We start from the raw sequence: 21,009 nt of genomic DNA on the forward strand, positions 1-21,009 counted from the left end.
GGGGTTGTTTGTATTCTTTCTGTAGTCTTATGCAGTCGCGGTATCATAGGCTATGCTATCCAAACATTGGCAAAGCTGCATTATCGCCACCAACTGGGCTGGAGTGTCTATTATTCAAGCTCTCAACGGAAGAATGTCCGGTTGTGAGGCGTTTGGAAAAATAGGTCCACAGTTTTACAACGAATGGTAAAACACCTGTTGGAAAGCATCTTTTGCAGTGATTTTTGTGTGAGCATATCAGTGAACACCCCAGACCACTCGGTGAGTTTCACGTCTTTGTAAACTAAAGTGTAATGCGTTTTATGAATGATATTGTTCCAGTGCCACTATGAAACCATTGTGGAGGTGCTAACACAGAAACGTCTCGGTTACGTATGTAACCCTCGTTCCCTGAGTACAGGGAACGGAGACGTGTCGTCGGGGGAGTTCCCTGACGAATTGGGATCACGCTAGGGAGACCAATTGCCTTCGAGTGAATTAAAACGAGCCAATGAAAATTGGCATGCAAGATTTGCATTCCGCGACCCGCCTACCAGCGCGGGTATAAAAGGCGGAAGTAAACATTGCGCAATGCTTTTCGCTGAGGAGCCGAACAGTGTCCAGTCCTCCGCGAAGGTACAGCGACATGGCGAAGGGACGACACGTCTCCGTTCCCTGTACTCAGGGAACGAGGGTTACATACGTAACCGAGACGTTCCCTTTCGTCCTGGGAACTCCGACGTGTCGTCGGGGGAGTTCCCTGACGAATTGGGATCCCTAATAAAGCGCCATGGTGCTGGCCCCTTCCAGCGCCCGGCTAAGCTACCCTGCAGCAGTTTCTTGAAATAAGTTGCGCTAGCACGGGAACCACACTGCTGTTCCGCAAGACCCGCACAGTGGACATTGGATAACACTGGGAAAGCGTTCCCCAAGAGAGGGGGAAAGCTGCGGAAGGCCCAGCCTGACTGACCAGGAATACACATATGTACTAGCCCAATGGGGTAGTGAAACATATGGCAGTCCCTGAGGTGGTCCCAATCCAAGGGAAATGGGAGCGCACTCAACAGGGATGACGAACGAGTCCGTCAAGGGGAAGACACGGCTAAACTGCACGTGGCATGATGGTTCACAGTAGAGATCACTGGAGCACCCAGTCTACTAACAACTCCTCACTAGAGGTAGCAGACCTGGCGCCGGGCGGTCCGCCACGCCCAGCACCGGAGGGGTGAAGGAGGAACTCACGAGGCTCACCAACGTAGGGCGCCATACGGAGCAAGAAAGCACGTATCCGCTTTTCGAGGCGGAGTGGCGTAGCAAGCCGACACAACTTATTCCCTCGACCCACTGGCCGTAGCCAGAACTCGGGAGGAAACAGGTTCCACACGAAGGCTATAGAACCTAGCGAACGTGTTCGGTGTCGCCCAGCCCGCAGCTCTACAGATGTCTGTCAGCGAGGCGCCTTGAGCCAAAGCCCAGGAAGCGGCAGCACCTCTAGAGGAGTGAGCGCGCAACCTGGGAGGACAAGGCTCACCCAGAGACTCATATGCTCGGGTGATAGCATCCACTAACCAGTGGGCTAACCTCTGCTTGGAGACGGCCTTCCCCTTCTGCCGGCCTCCGTAACAGACAAAGAGCTGATCTGAGGTTCTGAAGCTTTGCGTTCTGTCAATATAAACCCGCAGGGCGCGGACAGGACAGAGAAAAGCTAGGGCTGGGTCTGCCTCCTCCTGGGGCAGCGCTTGCAGGTTCACTACCTGGTCCACGAAGGGAGTGGTAGGAACCTTGGGCACATATCCGAGCCGGGCTCTCAACACAACGTGAGAAAGGCCTGGCCCGAACTCTAGGCACGATTCGTCGACCGAAAAAGCCTGCAGATCCCCGACCCTCTTGAAAGAGGCCAATGCCAACAGGAGCGCTGTCTTAATGGACAGGATATTAAGCTCTACCGTCAGCAAAGGCTCAAAGGGAGGACTTTGAAGAGCTCTAAGTACCAGAGCAAGGTCCCAAGAGGGTACCGAGTGCAAAACACGAGGTGGATTTAACCTCCTGGCACCCTTAAGGAATCTGATGACCAGGTCGTGCTTCCCCAAGGACTTACCTTCCAGTGCATCGTGATGCGCGGCTATTGCGGCGACATACACTTTGAGGGTGGAGGGAGACAGCCTTCGCTCCAACCCATCTTGCAGGAAGGAAAGCACGACTCCGATCGGGCAAGTTCGGGGGTCCTCCTGACGGGAGAAACACCAATCGACGAACAGGTTCCACTTCAACGCATAGAGGCGCCTCGTAGAGGGGGCTCTAGCGGAAGTGATGGTGTCTACCACTGCCTGTGGCAGACCACCTAGAACCTCCGCGTCCCGTCCAGGGACCAGACATGGAGTTTCCAGAGGTCTGGACGCGGGTGCCATAGAGTGCCCCGTCTCTGAGAAAGAAGGTCCTTCCTCAGAGGAATCGGCCAAGGAGGGGCTGTCGCGAGGAGCATGAATTCGGTGAACCAAGTCCTGGTGGGCCAATACGGCGCCACAAGAAGGACCTGCTGCTCGTCCTCCCTGACCTTGCACAGAGTCTGTGCAAGAAGGCTCACTGGGGGAAACGCATACTTGCGCAGGTCCCGGGGCCAGCTGTGAGCCAGGGCGTCCGTGCCGAGGGTCCCCTCGGACAGGGAATAAAACCACTGGCAATGGGTCGTGTCCGGAGAGGCAAACAGGTCTACCTGTGCGACTCCGAAGACACTCCAAATCAGCTGGACCGACTGGGGATGGAGTCGCCATTCTCCTGGCAGGGGAGGCAGCCGTGAGAGCTCGTCTGCCACACGGTTGAGCTCCCCTGGAATGTGAATGGCACGAAGCGACCTCAGATGCTTCTGACTCCATAGGAGGAGGTGGGAGGCGAGTCGCGACATACGACAGGAGCGTAGACCACCTTGATGGTTGATGTACGCAACGGTCGCAGTGCTGTCCGTACGGACCAGTACGTGCTTGTGTCTGAGAACCCCTTTGAGGCGACGCAAGGCTAAGCGTACTGCTTGCAACTCTAGGCAGTTGATATGCCAATGCAGTTGAGGCCCCGTCCACAGACCTGAAACTGCATGCCCGTTGTACGTGGCCCCCCATCCGGTGGCAGAGGCATCTGTGAAAACCACAGCATGCCTGGAAACCTGGACTAAGGGCACTCCGGCCCGTAGAAACGCAGGATCCGACCACGGGGAGAAGGTTTGGCGACAGTGCGGGGTCACTTTGACCCGGAACGTGCCGCTGTGCCACGCCCACCTCGGGACTCGATCGTGAAGCCAGCGCTGAAGCGGTCTCATATGTAACAGGCCGAGCGGCGTTACTGCGGCTGCGGCTGCCATATGCCCCAGGAGCCTCTGAAATTGTTTCAGTGGAACCGCTGTCCTGCCTCGAAAAGACCTGAGGCAGGTGAGCACTGACTGGACGCGTTCCTCCGTGAGGCGCGCAGTCCGGGCGACCGAGTCCAGCTCCATACCGAGATAAGAGATCCTCTGCACGGGGCAGAGTTTGCTCTTGTCCCAGTTGACCTGAAGCCCCAACCGGCTGAGGTGCCGAAGCACCATGTTCCTGTGATCGCACAACACATCTCGCGAGTGAGCTAAAATGAGCCAGTCGTCGAGGTAGTTGAGGATGCGAACGCCTTGTTCTCTCATGGGAACAAAGGCCGCCTCCGCGACTTTCGTGAAGACGCGGGGTGACAGGGCCAGCCCGAAGGGTAGGACTTTGTACTGATACGCCCGACCCTCGAAAGCAAACCGAAGAAACGATCTGTGTCGAAGGAGAATCGAGACGTGAAAGTACGCGTCCTTCAGGTCGATCGCTGCAAACCAATCCTGGGGACGGATGCATTCGAAAATGCGCTTCTGCGTGAGCATCTTGAACGGGAGTTTGTGCAGGGCCCGATTCAAGACCCGCAGGTCCAGGATTGGCCGTAACCCACCGCCTTTCTTGGGTACAATGAAGTAGGGGCTGTAAAACCCGGACCTCATCTCGGCAGGAGGGACCGGCTCGATCGCGTCCTTCGCCAGCAGGACATCGATCTCTTTCCGCAAGACAGGGGCGTCCACCGACCGCACACGGGTAAAGTGGACGCCCCTGAACTTGGGAGGCCGGCGTGCAAACTGAATTGCATAGCCGAACCGGATGGTGCGGATGAGCCATCGGGACGGACCCGGAAGCGCTTCTAGCCAGGCTTCCAGATACCGTCCCAATGAACCCACCCGAACCACCGGCGTACCCGCGGAGGGACAGCGAGGTGGAAGACAGGGACCCGGCTCTGGTGGCGTTGTAGCGACCGAGAGCGGGGGTCTGGGTGCGCCTGACACCAACCTGCTTCCACCGAGGGGCAGACGGCAGAGAAGGCTCGTGGGCGTTCTGCTGCGGACTGCCCGGTGGCGAGGGGAGGGGGAGAGACGAGGAACGAGGCCCTGACTCCTCGTATGCTGGTCTCTGCGCCTCCGGGCCCAGCTGCAGACCGGAGCGACGCAGCTGAGGCTGCATCACTGCTATCTGCAAGCTGGGGAGAGGGGAACGGGAGTGGTGCAGCTCGGGGGCGGCACGCACTGCCATTCTGACCCTCTCGGACGGAGGAAACTGGTCTTATTATACTGCCAGTCTCGACCGTGAGGGGAAACGAGGGACGAGGCCCGGGGGCATCGAGTCCTGGTTTCCCCTCACCCAGCGAGAGACGAGAGTGACAAGGCCGTAGCCCTCACTGCCATCTGAGCGCTGGGGCCCGTGAACGACTCAGAGGAAGTGGACTGCTCAAACTTTGGGTACCGCTGATTACTGGATAACCAGCGGCGGAACAGAAACTAAATTCTCCACCCGGCCCTCCCCCGGGGGAAGGAGTGGTGATGACACGCACTCCCAAAGAGCAGATCGTCACATACTCTGGGTCGCTCCTCTCAGGGTTGCTTCCCTTCCCTTGGGAAAAACAAACTCCGAGCGGGCTGGTTTTGAGGTGCTTCTGGACCACCAGCGTGGACATCGTCTAACCGAGGGCCAGCGCTGTGACTAATCACGGTCAGTCACTAAGCACAGCTCAACCCCGAGTTAGAACTACGCACGTGCAGTGGTAGTGAGAGAGGAAAAACTTCTGCAGATTTAGGCATGTTTGGCTTGCCATATTGGCAGCAAAACGCTTCCATACTGCCAAAATTCTTCACACACATCCAGGCGCTTTAGAACAGCCCAGGAAAGTGTGGCTGTTAATTCTGAATCTTCAGCATGAGAACACGACATTATAGTAGGAACTCAGCATCATTTTCAGAGTATAACAGCCCTCTCTCCGATGTAGCGATCGACATCTGTCCTCCCTGGGGCCCCGAATGAAATGCTTGGTCCCTCATGAGAAGGACCAGAATCCCATCCGAAAGCCTCGACGGCACACGGCACGCTGAGCGGCTCAAGCCTTTACGAGAAAGGGGAGACGAGCAGCACGCCGACGTGGTCATGCACTCCTGAGAGAACATGAACCACCCACGAACGCAGTCTCAACACACTGATTAGGCATGTGAAACAGTGATCGTGGCCGTCAACCAGGCATGCAAGATAGTGAACGTGGCCATCGCTTCGATGACACACGGCACGCTGGGCGCTCAAGCCTTCAGGCAAGGCGAACAACGTGCCGACGTGGTCATGCTCTCATAAGAAAGCATAAACCACCCACGAACACAGTCTCAGCATGTTTGTGATGCGCTAGAGGAGTGAGTGGTTCGTGCTCACTGAAACCCTCAGATCACCAATGTTATTCGCCAAAGTAGCCCTCCTCTGGTGCACCAGAAGAGAAACTAGATCGGGAAATAAGCAAAGGGACTCACCTCATAGAGGCACGCGAGTCTTGATCTTGACCACGCATCTTGAGCGCCGAATGACGCGCGCTGGGTTGCCGTGACAACCCGCGCTGTCAGCCGGCGCTCGACGGCACACGGCACGCTGAGCGGCTCAAGCCTTTACGAGAAAGGGGAGACGAACAACGTGCCGACGTGGTCATGCACCCCTGAGAGAACATGAGCCACCCACGAACGTAGTCTCACACACGGATTAGGCATGTGAAACAATGAACGTGGCCGTCAAATAAGGACAGGGAACGATCGCATCCAGAAACACACGAGTGAAACGTCATCCTGAAAAGGACGCGATCTTCACTCGTGTTGCTCTTTCAGGAAGAAAGTACTCTCTCTATCGTGCTGAAGCACACAGGGACCCAACGCGGCAACACAGCGGGGAAACTGCAAGCCCGCTGTGCGCACTCAACCGTTTACCAGCTGTGAAAACAGCTTTTGAATTAACAGCATATAGACGCAGCCGGCAGACAGGAACCGCGCGGTCGCTGAAACGCCATCTCACCAACACAGAGAGATCCCCTCCCGAAACAGCAGACTCGTAGCAGTAAGAAAAATACAATCTTAAAGCTCACTCACTCAGAGAGGACACAATCGGTCGGCTCCGAAGCTAAAAGCATTGCGCAATGTTTACTTCCGCCTTTTATACCCGCGCTGGTAGGCGGGTCGCGGAATGCAAATCTTGCATGCCAATTTTCATTGGCTCGTTTTAATTCACTCGAAGGCAATTGGTCTCCCTAGCGTGATCCCAATTCGTCAGGGAACTCCCCCGACGACACGTCGGAGTTCCCAGGACGAAAGGGAACCGAAAATTCTCGGGACAGCAGCATTTGTTCAATCTTAACCGTTCAATTTCATCAGAAATGATCTTGAAACAGGGCTTTAAGTGTAAAATACCCCACTTTTCCTTTAATGGCCCAGAAGATGCATGTTGCTGACGAAGTTAACTAATATAACTGGATGCCAACTGACCTAAAATGGGATACTTGCATAAAAATTCCTGTTCTCTGTTGCAGCAATGGTTTTGAAACTGTTAGTCAGTCATAAATATTGATGACGTTCTCTTTGAACTTACTGCATGATTAATTAGCAGAACGAAGTGCGTTCAAGGTCATGCTGTGGAAAAGGAATTGCTGTGTATCGTGTTTGTTTCCCTCGAACAATTAGCAGTGTGAATAAAAGAGCGACGGAGAACTTGGGGTTGTTTACCACAGGTAATCAGTCATAAAAGCCCCAGTGCACAATGACCTGTATCGTTTAAAAGCTACCATGAACCTACCCGCTGAATTAAATATGAGGAAAGTTAAGTAAACGCTAAGAGCTCAGACTGAGCAATACGTAGGGTAGTCCAGAAAATACCTTCACGTGGGAAGACGGCCTCTCAGGTTCTTTTGTACTTTTATTTTGAGATGTGCAGCAGTGGTGTTTTTTCTAAGTAGGTGTAAGATGTTTATTTGTGGTACGCATTTGGAGCGAGTGGCTTTGAACGTGGGGGCTGCTCAGCGGGAGGCCACTGGCATTAACATTAGAGCAGCGCAACGCTCTTCTGACAGGCCTCTCTCTGCAGGCGGAGTAATCACAAAGCAGAGACAGGATTATTGTCACAGATACTTTGACGCAGGTAAACTGCCTCCCGATGATGCCATTAAAGTTTAGTAGTGGCCTCTTTAAGTCCTATTGAAGTGGCTCTGTTTCGATTGTTATCACCACATTATGAGTCTTGATAGGTTTGCCAAATATACATCAAAACAGGGAAAATGTCCTTTTCCTTGTCACTTGGGGGAAAGTATTGTTTTTTTTTGTTTTGACTTTCATGTCACTTCCTGTCTGTCCTTACAGAGGCAAAGTTTTTAAATTCTAATGAAGTGATTAATATTCAATTTTTTTTGCATGTGTCTACATATATCTAGAGAGTCCCTGACAGTTTCAAAGGACTTTGTAGCTATGAGCTGTATGCACCAGCATAAATATAAATATGTCTAGTGTATTCAAATACAGTGACTTAAAAGGAGCAGTCACCCAGCTCTATTATAGTTTGTTGTGGCCTGATTTCTAAGGAAGCCTGTGAAAAGCAGTCTCTCTCTCTTTCAGTGCATCAAGGTGTAAATGATTCATAAATGCCCAGCTGTGGGGGTTTCACTGACAGGTACATGTATAAATTAAAGATAGATTGAAATATCCAAGTTTTTGATACCAATATGCCAAATTGATTTGTTATATTTGTGTTTTTTGACACAATAACTAAATGTTTATTAGACTACAACAATACAAAACATAATTATTATTATTATTATTATCTTAAAATAATAATTCTCATATTGACATTGTAATCTATTAATCATTTAGTTAATATTATAATTTTGTTGTTATAATTTATGATAGTTCAAATATCAATAAAATAATTTTAACAATATTATTAATTATTATTTATGCAAAGTTGTTTTGCAGTCTAAATGGTCTTCATTTTCTGTTTTTCATATTTTTTTAATATTATAATTTTATTGTTATAATATATGTTAGTTGACAAATTGTATACAAAAATTATTATTATTATTTATATTTATTTAAAGTTGTTTTGCAGTCTAAATGGGCTTCACTTAAAAACATATTTTCATATTTATTTTTTGTATAATTTTATTGTTATAATTTATTTAAGTTAATAATTGTATAATTTTAAGAAAATTATTATTATTATTTATATTTCTGCAAAGTTGTTTTGCAGTCTAAATGGTCCTCATTTTTTAAATATTTTTCATATTTATTTTGTTCGTGAGAATATCTGTAAAGAATATCTGTCACATTAATAATCTGTCTATCTCTAGAACAAATGCTTAGGCCACAGCTTTTGATTGTGCTCGATTCTGCCTAACAAACAGTAACAAGGCTTAATCACTGTTTCTTTGTCAGAGCAGCCAGTGAACAGAAGGCAGTTGCCATGGCAGCATGGGTACACAAACAAATGTGGTACCATGGAATGCTTCAAAATATTTACAATGGAGTAACCCTCTTTCGGTTGCAGACGGGATAATCTGGAACGTTTTGCATAGCACAAATTGTTCTCAGCTGGAAGGTAGTTCTCTCCTGTGGATCAACCCTCAGCAGCCCAACTGTACTGATCTCTGGCTGGAGAAAAACACTGACTAGCAGGAAAGAGCATTTTCTTCATTGAAACTCCTCAATTAGCATTATCAGCTCAACCAATGATGTAAAAAAAAAAAATTCTATCCTAACAATGTGATCATAGCTTTTACGTTTGCATTTAGTTTTTATTATTTGCATTGCTTTTTCCCTGCTGTCTTTAACTAGAACAGACTCTCAACCCATTTTTGAGTCACAATCTACCAGTTGATAATCACTGATATAACATTAGGGGAAAATGAAGCAAAGACATGTACGTTTTTAGCACATACCTAACAATCAAACCTAAAAAAAAAACATGTACTCTCTAATGTGTATTAATGACAAATGTTGAAAGGTTTAAAAACCCTGCGGAAAATCCAATTGCATATGATTTCACAATGCCACTGCACATTAAAGATAGAGGCAATTTCTGATTAGGCTCAAAGGTTACATTCATTTTGATTAATAACCGAGACATGTTTCCCTAGCAACTGCTACGTGTGTTGTCATTGGCCCCGGGCTATACCCAAGTCAACTGAATACATCCTGTGATTAGCGACGACTGAGACATCCAACCACGTTTCCAGTAATAGCCTCATTCTGAGCTGTATTTCCTATCAATCTATCAGAAGCCTCTAGGTCCCAAAACCTCTTTCGTCAAGACCACTTCAGCAGATTAAAGAAGGATTCAATATGGAAGCGTTTAGGTTATTAAATATTTCTTGTGGAGACTCAAGAGACTAATTGCAGTGAAGTCTTTTTAGTTCTGTAGATACTTTAATGATGCATTCATAGCAATATGTTTATGTAAACATTCTTGCTCATTGATGCCAAGAGAGCCACATTTGCAATTTGTTTCTGAAATTACACACCAGACAATAATGCAGCCACACTTCAATTCAGAACAATCGCCTGTCATAAAAACAAGACCTGCCACTTTTTGACCCCACCTTAGAGCTTTTGTTCCAGCTGACTGAAATGAACGATTGCACAACAAATGCCATTTTCACATCTGATGTCAATGTGGCCAAAGAGATTATAAAAAAACAAAATGTGCTTTTTCTTTTGTTCCTGTCTGAGAGTGAATCATATATACAGTCTTGTACTTTCTAGAAAAAAACGCTCACTCACCATGCCATGGTTTAGCCACTGTGGTATGAAGTTGTCCAGGAGTCTTGGGTAGACCAAATCTCTGTCATATAGGTAAAGAGCCCAGAACATAGTCACCACAAACTGCAAAATTAATAAAAAGAAGAAGAAACTGATAAATAATCATCAAATCACAAAAAAAAAACATATTCCATTAGCAGTTTGAGTTAGCATTTTATCAGTATTTTATCAAAATATAATTTTTACTTTTTATAGCATTTTTTATAGCAATTCTTTAACATTAATGAAATTAGTAGACTATATGTATGGTATGTGATATGACCAAAATCTTATAAAGTATTTTTATATCATGATACATGTATGATATATGACATTATATAGTTGTTTTTGTTGAAAGTTTACCCTAAAATTGTTTTATTTATTACTAGATTGTATAGTACTACTTATTTTTGGATAATTCAGTGAACTAAATAGACTCTTCTTCTTGTTTGATTATTACAATTACTTGTATGTGTGAATATATATATATATATATATATATATATATATATATAAATTTAAATCATGCGGCAGATATATATAGCATATACTTATTTTCTGTCAGTCTTTTATTTATAAAAAAATAATGTTACTGTATATATATATATATATATATATATATTTAATTTAATTTTTAATATTTATTATAAATAAAATGTGAATATAAATACACCGGTGAATGCTGTTTTCTTCCTTTTTTTCTTTTTAAATCAAGCTGCAGATATAGTGTGGGATAAACATTAAAGCAGAATCTAATCCTACTGTCACATTGCCGAAACCACACAGCTCTGCTCCTAAACATGCTAAGTGGACATGTTTGTGATTATTCCTGAACTCTATGGCTAGTAATCAACAAGGCTAAAACTATTTCACATGACTCAATAGCATTATATGATTCAGCACAGGCTTTACAATAATACTTGATTCTTGTATGTCAGGTGTCAGCCATGACATGGACTTTCTTGAAATGAGCTCAAAAAAGGAAACTGCAACTATATATTATCTTCAGAGGAACTTCATAACATTTTAAGACCTCACTCCCCACAAAGACTTTAAATTGAGCCCATTCCTCGCCCCCAGATTCCCAGCAGGTCTTCGGGCAGACTGCCTAACTACTGCCTCATGCCGGCACATCTCATTATGCTGCAAAGTCTAACTTGTCTAATATCCTCTTTGATTCCCCATCTACAGGACACAATCTCTGCGCAAAAACGTGACAAGCACTAAAACCAGTCATGAATCAACACACAGAGCTCATATTTTCATATCAGTATACCATAATTAATCCCTGAGAGCTGACTACTTCTTCCTTGCTTTTATCCAGCACTTACTTGGAGCTACAGATGCTTTCTGTGAAAAAGGACAGTGTTAAGATGATGAGGGTATCACATACGTTGTTAATAGCAGGCACGTTGGTGTGGAGCGTGCAGGCCTTGTGAAAGAGCGTTTGAAGTCCCTGGCTCTCCGAGAAGGAATTTCACTTCCCCTGCTGTAATCCTGAACTGCTCAAGCGTATTTGCATTAATGGGTCTCATTTATGGGTGTGACAGATTTCTGTTTGGTTTGGGTGTCTCCGATTATTTTGCAGGATTCTTGTTTCCAGTAAGGGCTTGGATGATGCTCACCATACCCAAATAAACGGGCGGCACTGTGAGGATAGGCCCTGTGAAAGAATCTGTTGTGCTTTTGAAGCATATTTCAAGTAAACTTTGGGCTTCATTTTGAAAGCGCAAGTTAAACAAGTTCATTGCCTGACAGGTGGTTTATTTGGATTCGCCCGTTCCATGCACTCTCATTGGACACTGTGGATGAACCACATAGCACACGGCAAACCTTCTCTATTATCCAGCCAACCTAGCTGGACTGGGAGACTTCATCCTGTGGCCTGACATACAGTATAGACTAAGGTTGATAGGCACATGGAGCAGAATTCGGTCCCATTGTATCACACACCACTAATAGGTTTCAGGAAATGACCTGGCTAAAGCTAACAAAGTATGCATATCACTCAAACACAGTAGAGCCCGTTTCCCAACGTCAGCACTAATGATGCTCATTGTGATGGCTGTAAGCTGAGCCTGCCCACTGCCCAGCTCTTACACTGAGGGCCAGGGCAAAGTCAAGCATCTATTTCATCTTTGTATCATGGCTGTCTGGTAAGTTTTTTACAAGCTAACAAGGAAGCATCCTCTGTCTGCTATCTCATTAAGCCCCGCTGAGAATCTGCGACCGCAAGTTCTGCAAATATCCACAGAATGATGCAACAGTCAAAAGCTGCATGTCTATGTTTATTATATTTAAAATCTTATATTTATATTGTATTTAAAATTAAAAATATGTTAAAATATATATTACATACACTGCCGGTGTGTCACAAAGTGTCACATGACCTTTCAGAAATCATTCTAATAGTTCTTTCTATTTCAAATACAGTGAATGCAGTTGTTTTGAACTTCCCATTCTTCAAAGAACCCTGAAAAAATTAATCATGGTTTCCAGCAAAAAGCAGTTTTCAACATTGATAATAATAAGAGCCGTTATTAATAACTGAGCACCAATAATAATTGAGAATTGAGAAGCAAATCATCATATAACAATGATTTCTGAAGTATCATGTGACACTGAAGACTGGAGTAACAACCTTTGAAAATTCAACTTTACCATTACAAGAATAAATTACATTTTGAAATATATTAAAATAGAAAAAGTTATTTTAAATTCAGTAATAATATTTCACAATATTACTGTTTTTACTGTATTTCTGTATTTTTTTACCAAATAAATGCAGCCATTTAGACTTCTTATTCTAATTTAATTTTTAAACGTGTAGAGTTTATTTTTAAATATAATATAAACACACACAGATGACCTTTAATAAAAAAATAAAAATAAGCTATATTTTAAATGGTATGCATATTAGTTTTTAAATGTTTAGCAGAATTCCCCCCCAAAAAAGTAAGGAAAATGATGAAAAAAAGTGCTGACTCAGTCTGGTATTCAGATACTTGCACACTTAGAATTGATTTAATATTTCCACACTTTGCTTTATTTATATTAAGAGAAAAGTTATATTATTAGTGCTCCCTTGCAACGTAAGGAGTCACTTCGACACTGTCATTTGACATCTTAAACTCTTCACAAACACTGTGCCATGCAATATTACAAGATCTTTAGCCTGCCAGAGACATTTGTGAGCCCAATTTAAATATTTTCCATGTAATTATCTGATGGTCATCACGGACACACACAAAACAGAAACAACACAGTGTTTCCTTCTCCATTTTGCAGGACGGGATTTTACTGCACAGCTGATTTTGTAGCAGTGTCAGATAGATGACTGGGGATTTGCAAAGCAAATGAGATGTACATTTAAGACAATGCGTATTGGTGTCTGTATAGTCCCCTAATGCAAAGCAGCATGTGTTGATGACGCTTCCAGATATATGTGCTACAGATGCTGTCTGACCTGACCTGCAGGTTTATACCTTTTAAGGAATGTGATGATTCACTGTCTTGATGCTCTAAATACAGATCTAAAGGCACGTAGTGTTTATTCTGCCCTACAAAACACAGTATATGTTTGAACTGGATTGCACATATGCTAATCCATAACTCTGAACAATGCTAGTAATTTTATCTAATTTTAAGTAATATGTATCTTGTGTTTGGTATTATTTTTACATTTTGGGGTTAATAGGATTTATTTATTTTTTTAAAGAAAGGTAATACTTTAAAAAAAGTGACCGTGATGAGCAATGTTTTACCCATTGAACATTCTTCAACTTTAAAAAATGCTTAGCGCCTCGTCCTGCTACTGGTGCTTTAAAAAACACTGCGCTCCAATTGAAAACAATTGTGAAAAAATACACTACCCTCGAAAAAATGCTTTGGTGGATACACAACCTAAAAGATGTTCTTTTGAACTTTCTATTCATTGAAGAGTCCTGAAAAAACTGTATCATGGTTTCCACAGAAATATCAAGCAGTAAAACTGGTTTTCAACATTTATAATAACCAAATCAGCATATCAGAACGAATTCTGCAATGTATTAAATATGTTTTAAAATAAGAAAAATTGTATTGTAATAATTTCACAATATTACTGTATCTTTGATCAAATACAGGCAGCCTTGGTGAGCATACGTTACTTTTTTCAAAAACACTTAAAAATGTCACCTATCCCCAAACGGTTGAAACAAAGTGGCATTGAAAATTGCTAAGTTGCAAAAATATTAAAACATTGATCATGCATTTGCAGCAAGCAGTATTTTACCGTTAGCACCATCTATAAATGATCTCAATACACAACCCTCCTTTCTTAGATCCAGTGAATGATTTTTTCGAAACAAGTTTTGAACAGTGGTCTCTGTTTTCCTGTGGTTTCAGACATCTTAATGTCAATGACATGTGTGGGAGGGAAAGGGCTGCTTCAGACAAAGTATTGCATTCATGTTCCATTACAGTACTGTTTTTTTTCTTTCCCACACATTAACAATTGAACTTGATGGCTCAGAGAGTTTACGGGAGGTTCACACACTTTAAACTAACTGCAACATAAGTCACCGCCAGTCAATTACTTTTTCTGATTTTATGTATACAAAAACTGCAATGTTTGCACATGTGTACGGGCTTATATAAAAGCTGAAACTTATCCAAACTTTAGTTTAGAAAAAGCTGGATTGTTTTTGTACTGAAATAATCTTGATCACTGCATTATCTTACTCTGAAAATTGGCCACATTGGTGTTTTTATTCAATTTCAATCCAATTTTCAGTGTATATTCTAAGCATTGATGTTATCTGAACACCAACATATCCTTACTAAGCCAGCACTGCTCATAATCTCCAAATGTAGGTCCAACAAACACAAATAAAGTGTATTTTTCTGGATATACTTGGTCAGTTAGTGTACATATGCAAAATGAGAAATCTGATTGGTGATTTATACATACCACACCAACGGGAAAGGCCAGAACAGCCATCATCCAGTCTCGTAAGCCAATCAGCTTCCTCAACTGTCTCTCTTGCTCCATACTGGCACTACCTTTTGTCAAAAGGCTTGAGAGGTCCGTCAGGACACACACTCCAAAGAATACTGCCTGAATAACCTGAGATAGAGAATCATAAAATACTGGTTAGGAAAGTGTAATGAAGTATACCTAAGAAAGGGGACAGATTTGTAAGGTGTAAAGAGTACCTGAAAACCATAGTTAAAGGGATAGTTCACCCAAAATGTTGAATTCTATCAGTAATTACTCTCCCTCATGTTGTTCCAACCCCGTAAGACCTTCGTTCATCTTTGGAACACAAATTAAGATATTTTTGATTAAATATGAGAGCTGGATCACTCCTCCATAGGCTTCTAAGGGATTGAAACTTGCCAGCCCCGAAAAGTTATTAAAGACATCGTTAAAATAGTCCAAGTGACAACAGTGGCTCAATCTTAAGTTTATCAAGTGACGAGAATACTTTTTGTGCAGGGTCGTACAGGGTTGGAACAACATGAGGGTGAATAATTACTGACAGAATTTTTATTTTTGGGTGAACTATCCCTTTAAGTAAAAGTAGAGATACCTTACAGCAAAAATTACTTTATTACAAGTTAAAAGTCACCAATATGTCCAATATGACTTGAGTAAAAGTCTTAGGCCTGTCTTTACAGACAGGACTTAGATTGAGCAAGGATTAGGCCTTAGTTCAATTAGAAAATTTAAGTAGCATTTATAAACATGCCTTAGGAAAAAAAAATGTACTTGTGTGCATCTTTTTAACAGTACTTGAAGTATTTTACTTGTACTGAATGGAGGCTCAAAGATGCGATAGTCCTCAACATCTAAGAGACATGCCAGTGAAAAACAAGAAATAGTTGATTTGTGAGGAGAGCAATCATATGTTTATTTGCTAAAATCTAAATCAGAAAATCAAAATAAACACCTCAATATTGCAATAAATCAAGGTCGACAACAGCTTCTTAAAAGTCTACAAACACTCAAGTCTCAGTTAAGCTAAAAAAAAGGACATGAGTAAACCAATATCCTTCAAAAAGGTCTCTTCAATATAACAGATAAATAAAATATTAAGTAAAATTAAATATTCAAAGCCTACTTTCACTGGGTGTGCTGGTTAGGCCTCACTCCTGGCCACAGCAATGTTCTCATCTCATATATGAAACACCTGCGATTCAGTTACAACTCACTAATACACTCACATTCACGTAAAGTAGCCTTGTTGACAAGTTTGGGTGAGTAGGGGCGAAACGCACAAGATATAGTACATTTAATGCCCTGTAGTTGGCAATATCACCACTTTTGTAGCAGAAATAAACTGCTGCAGAAGAAGTTAGGTGCCATGCAAAATGTAATGAGTAACTGCATTATGCCTGCTCCAGACTGTGCGATTTCGGCTATCCTAAAGGATCATAACAAATCACACTGTAAGACATGGATCTAATAAACTTGGGTACGACATGTATGTAGACTGTGTGATGATGTCACCCACTGAATCGTAGGCTACGACGCAAGTTAGTATAGAGGAATAAAACGTCATGCCCTAGTGGTAAACAAATAGAGCAAGATGAATCACACTTTGGCAATTGTGTTATTTATGTGCGCTGAAAAAAAGAGGAGGAAGCGAAAGAGGAGAATATGGACGCTTGAGGTAAGTAGTTTTAAGTTGTAGCACCATGTCGCAATGATCAATACGCCATTTCATGATGCATTTTTATTGGCTAGTCAGTAGACGTAGGTCGTAGCAGCAAACACACAGTCAGAAAATGATCGCAGGCTGTCTTTGGTTGCAGGACCGTGACAAAAGTCGTCTTTGAACCTCTCTCACTGTACGACGTAGAACCACCGTTTAGGAGCCATGACCACAGAAATCGCCACCATTGGTAATCTTTCATCTGGGACAGCCCAAAATCATATATTTACCGTGCATTACTCATTACAAATGTATTGGAGTACATATACTTATTTAAAAATGTAATCAAGTAGCAGTGGTACTTGAGAACATTTTTCAATTTTATCTTTACTTTTCCTTCACTACAGTCCAAAGCATTAATATCAAACTTTTAACTCCACTACATTTCATAAAAACGTGTCATTCCTTGTTATTTTATTCGTGAACAAAGTGATTATTTTCAAATAACCTGCTAAATCGGTTTGCAAATCTCAAAGAATATTTCATTTGTGAATTGGACCAATCCGATTGCATCTGTTCTTTAGTCAACAACTCACTGAAATAAGAAGTCTTGCTCAAAATGAGCCAAGAATGGCAGTTTGTAGAAAATTAACTAATTATTCTGGTTTAAGGAACTGCAAACTGTATATTTAGAGGCCCTAACTGAAAAGAGCAGGTAAAGCAAATAAAATTTCCTTTTTTTTTTTTTTGAAGGCCTCTCATTGACATACAAATCAAAGCTGTCTTTTAAAAGGAACACAAGAGGGAAGTTGAAGAGAAACTTGATGAAAGCCCATGCATTCATCTTTGGTAGTCTGAAAATAGAATATGAGTATTTCTAAGTGCCATCATTTTTCAAGAGCAAACAAACTCACATCACAGAAAACAGAACAATATAAAGATACAGTTGACATGCTTTAAAATGTTACAATGCATGACAGGCTGCAAGAAAACTGGCATTGAAATGATTTAATACACAACCTTTCCTCCATAACCTATTTCTCGTCTTAAGCTAATATGTCTTTTTTTAGTCCATTTTCCATTAGTGAACATTCGTGATGAGGGAGTTAGGAGATTGCTTTGACATTAATTTACGATGGAAAGACATTATGGAATTATGAGGGTTTCTTTATTATATCTCCTCCACAGATATCCAACATGCAAAAAAGTCTCCCATTAATACACTCTTTAATATTTCATTCCTCATTATCTTTCTGCTCCTAAATTTGTTTCCTGGTGTCTGAAGGCAGGAGAAACCCTGCTAAGGCTTCGTATAAATGTTCGATTTGTCCAAAACCAATCTTTTATTGGAAAAGTCTTAAATCCCTATTACCAGCCCCCTAAAATTATCTATTTTTCTTACTCGACCCTAACTAATGCTTTCGATCTTTACTTTAGCTGAGCTAAAAATGGACGTTGTTCCTTTTCTCACATCATTTGAGAGTTAAAAAACAGCCTCGGTACGAGGACATGAAGCCAAAAGAAGCATAAAATCATTTATTAGCTATACAAAGCCTTCATTTCTGCTTATAAACAACCACAAGGGTTCCTGGACTGAGATTCAAGTCTCCATGAAATCTAGTGAATTGCTTGTTTGAGGCTAGGGATAGTAATAATTGGGCTAGGAAACCTCACTTCTTATCAAACAACACACTGCTAGTATACTGCAGAAACAGTAGCTTGCAAAACAGTCCTAGTCCTGCATTCATTTTAAAATAGATGTCATAAAACTATGCACTTGTATTTGTTCAGACGTTATAGATTCAAATGCGTCCTTTCAATTCATAATTAGTTGCAAAGGCATTTGCAACATAGCAACAGCTCTCATAAAGATATAGACTGCCTTTCATTACAGTAATGATAGACTCAGAAAACCTGTGCATCTGTGCTAATTAAACTCAGCTAATTAATCCAAGGGTATCTCATTGTCAGATCACTGAAAGCTTTCGGCCACACTTGACCAGACACTTTATGTTCAACACCAAGAGCCCAACTCTATGCCATGCTCCTCGAGTGTCCTATTGTGACAATGGAAAGCCAAATCTAAACCCCTAAATTCAATAATTAATGAGGCCTGATGAAAAAATAAATGGCTGAAATCAAAGTGGCACAGTTAGCACAATGGTTAGAGTGTTAATAAATATAACAATGCCACAGTGGAGTGTGGATATTACAGTGCAAGTTTTTGATCCAGACGTACTTGCATTTCTTGTGCCAAGATGAGATAATCTGCCTTTCTGAATGTGACATGTGTTTATCGTCTGTTCTAATATTAGTTTCACACAGCCAGGTTGATTGGTGTCAGAGGTCCTTAAATGCTGTCATAATTAATCTTTACACTACAACACAAAGCAGCACAAACAATAAATCACTTCCTTATATCTCTAAGGTTGTTGTGAAAGTGAGTGTTCACTCAGTGAACATGCCTCCGTACAGACAATTTACAAACAATGAAAGAGTTGTTACATTAATAAGTGTCATTGTGTTATTAAAAGTATGAAAATAACAATGTATTTACAGTGTACATGGAATTTGAACAGTAATGGTACATTAAATTTGTTGGTTTTTAAAATGCTTTTCAAAGAAGTTTCTTCTGCAGGCTGCATTTATTTGATTTATTATTAAATACAGTTTATATATTTTAATTTTAGTGCAGTCTCTAGAGAGCTAGAGAAAACATCATAAGTGTTATGAAACAGCACAAGTTTCAAAAAGCTCCATCTACAATAATCCGAACACATCTGTACGTGAGATTATTCTCAGACAAGAATGAAAAAAACAGCCAACAGTGCACTCGAACAGATGTGCAAACGTGAAGTGTATAACACAACAACTTTTATTGCTATTAAAAATCACTGTTCGAAAAAAGGGGGAGAAAATGGGTTGTTTATGTGGAAAACTTGAGTCACTGGCTTAGACTGTCATAACAGTCAATGTGTATGTGTGTGTGTTCAGATGCTGGTGCAGACTGCCATAACAAAAGACAAGGTTGCTGCTATTAATACTTCAAAACTGTGTATGCATCCTCAAATTTGTCCTCCTAATTGTTCAGAGAACAGATCATAATTCAGCACAGCCCTTCAAAATAATATTCATTATTAATGAGGATGTGAGATATGAAAATCATGACATCATCGTGAGAGACTTAAAAAGTCATTACGTCATGTGATTAACGTCTAATGATCAGTAAATATGACAATTTGTGGTGGCTTTTTTGTTGGAATCTGGCATATTTCAGCATAACAGGGGCCTGTCTACGAATGTAATGCATTATGGAGATGTCATTTAAATAATCAGGCACTGCATGGGAACGATGCACATGCACTTACCAAATCTATGAACGTAAGAAACTTCCAGCTACCGCCATATGTTTGATGCGCGGGCATGTCTATGGCTTTGTAATTGCAAAGGATAGAAAAATAAGAGAGAAGTATCGCTACTCTGAGGATCTGAGATGGGATGAGCGCCATTTTCCTTCCCCCGTCGTATTTCCGTGTCAGGGAAATATCCTGTTGACAGAGGGATGCTGTTATTCGGTGGTGAGGAGGAGAGGGTCGCGCGGATCCGTGCGAGACGTTGGTGGAGGCGGCGGATGTGCGCGAGAGGTTGTTGCTATAGGAACAAGCATCGCTGCCTGTGCATAGCAGCTGGTGCGTCGCTGTTCTTTGTGCTCGCGGCCTCGCGCATGCCCATTATGTAGAAGGGTTTTGGGTCATTGATGAATAAATAGTTAAAAAGAACAGCATTTATTCGAAATAGAAATCATTTCTAACAATATAAATCTTTACTATCATTTTTTTAAAATCAATTTAACACATCCTTGCTGAATAATACTATTTATTTATTTCAAAAAAGAAAGAAAAACAAATACTAACCCATATTTTGAATAACTGCTGTTCTTTTAAAAAAAATGTATGTCAAAGAATCCTGAAAAAAGTATCACAGATTATTAAAAATTAAATATATTATACTGTTTCCAGCGTTGATAATAAATCAGCATATTATTTCTGAATGATTTCTGAAGGATTATGTGACTTAAGACTGGAGTAATGGCTGATGAAAATTCAGCTTTGCATCACAGATATAAATTATATTTTATAGTATATTAAAATAGAAAACTGTTATTTTAACAACCTTTGAACTCAGGAACCATTACACACATAATAGACGTGAACGGACAAGGAATGAGGGAGAACACCGGGTATACAGTATATACAAGAGCAATTA

At 42.0% G+C, this 21,009-nt stretch overlaps 1 protein-coding gene across 2 annotated transcripts in view; it reads right to left on the reverse strand.

Annotated features, from left to right (window-relative positions):
• aig1 (androgen-induced 1 (H. sapiens)) overlaps window positions 1-20,462 on the reverse strand; it is a 63,080-nt gene extending 42,618 nt beyond the window's left edge. For both annotated transcript variants that reach the window (XM_077220165.1, XM_077220164.1), the window contains exons 1-3: window positions 20,112-20,462; window positions 15,057-15,212; window positions 10,088-10,189 (exon numbers count right to left, since the gene is read on the reverse strand). In XM_077220165.1, coding sequence (XP_077076280.1) covers window positions 10,088-10,189; window positions 15,057-15,212; window positions 20,112-20,252 — 399 coding nt within the window. In that variant the 5' untranslated portion in view covers window positions 20,253-20,462. The remainder of the gene's footprint in view (window positions 1-10,087; window positions 10,190-15,056; window positions 15,213-20,111) is intronic.
• Between the last annotated feature and the right edge of the window lie 547 nt (window positions 20,463-21,009).

Source organism: Siphateles boraxobius, unplaced genomic scaffold (assembly GCF_051911475.1).
Source record: "Siphateles boraxobius isolate OS27281-9 unplaced genomic scaffold, OSU_SipBor_1 8, whole genome shotgun sequence".
Lineage (NCBI taxonomy): Eukaryota > Metazoa > Chordata > Actinopteri > Cypriniformes > Leuciscidae > Siphateles > Siphateles boraxobius.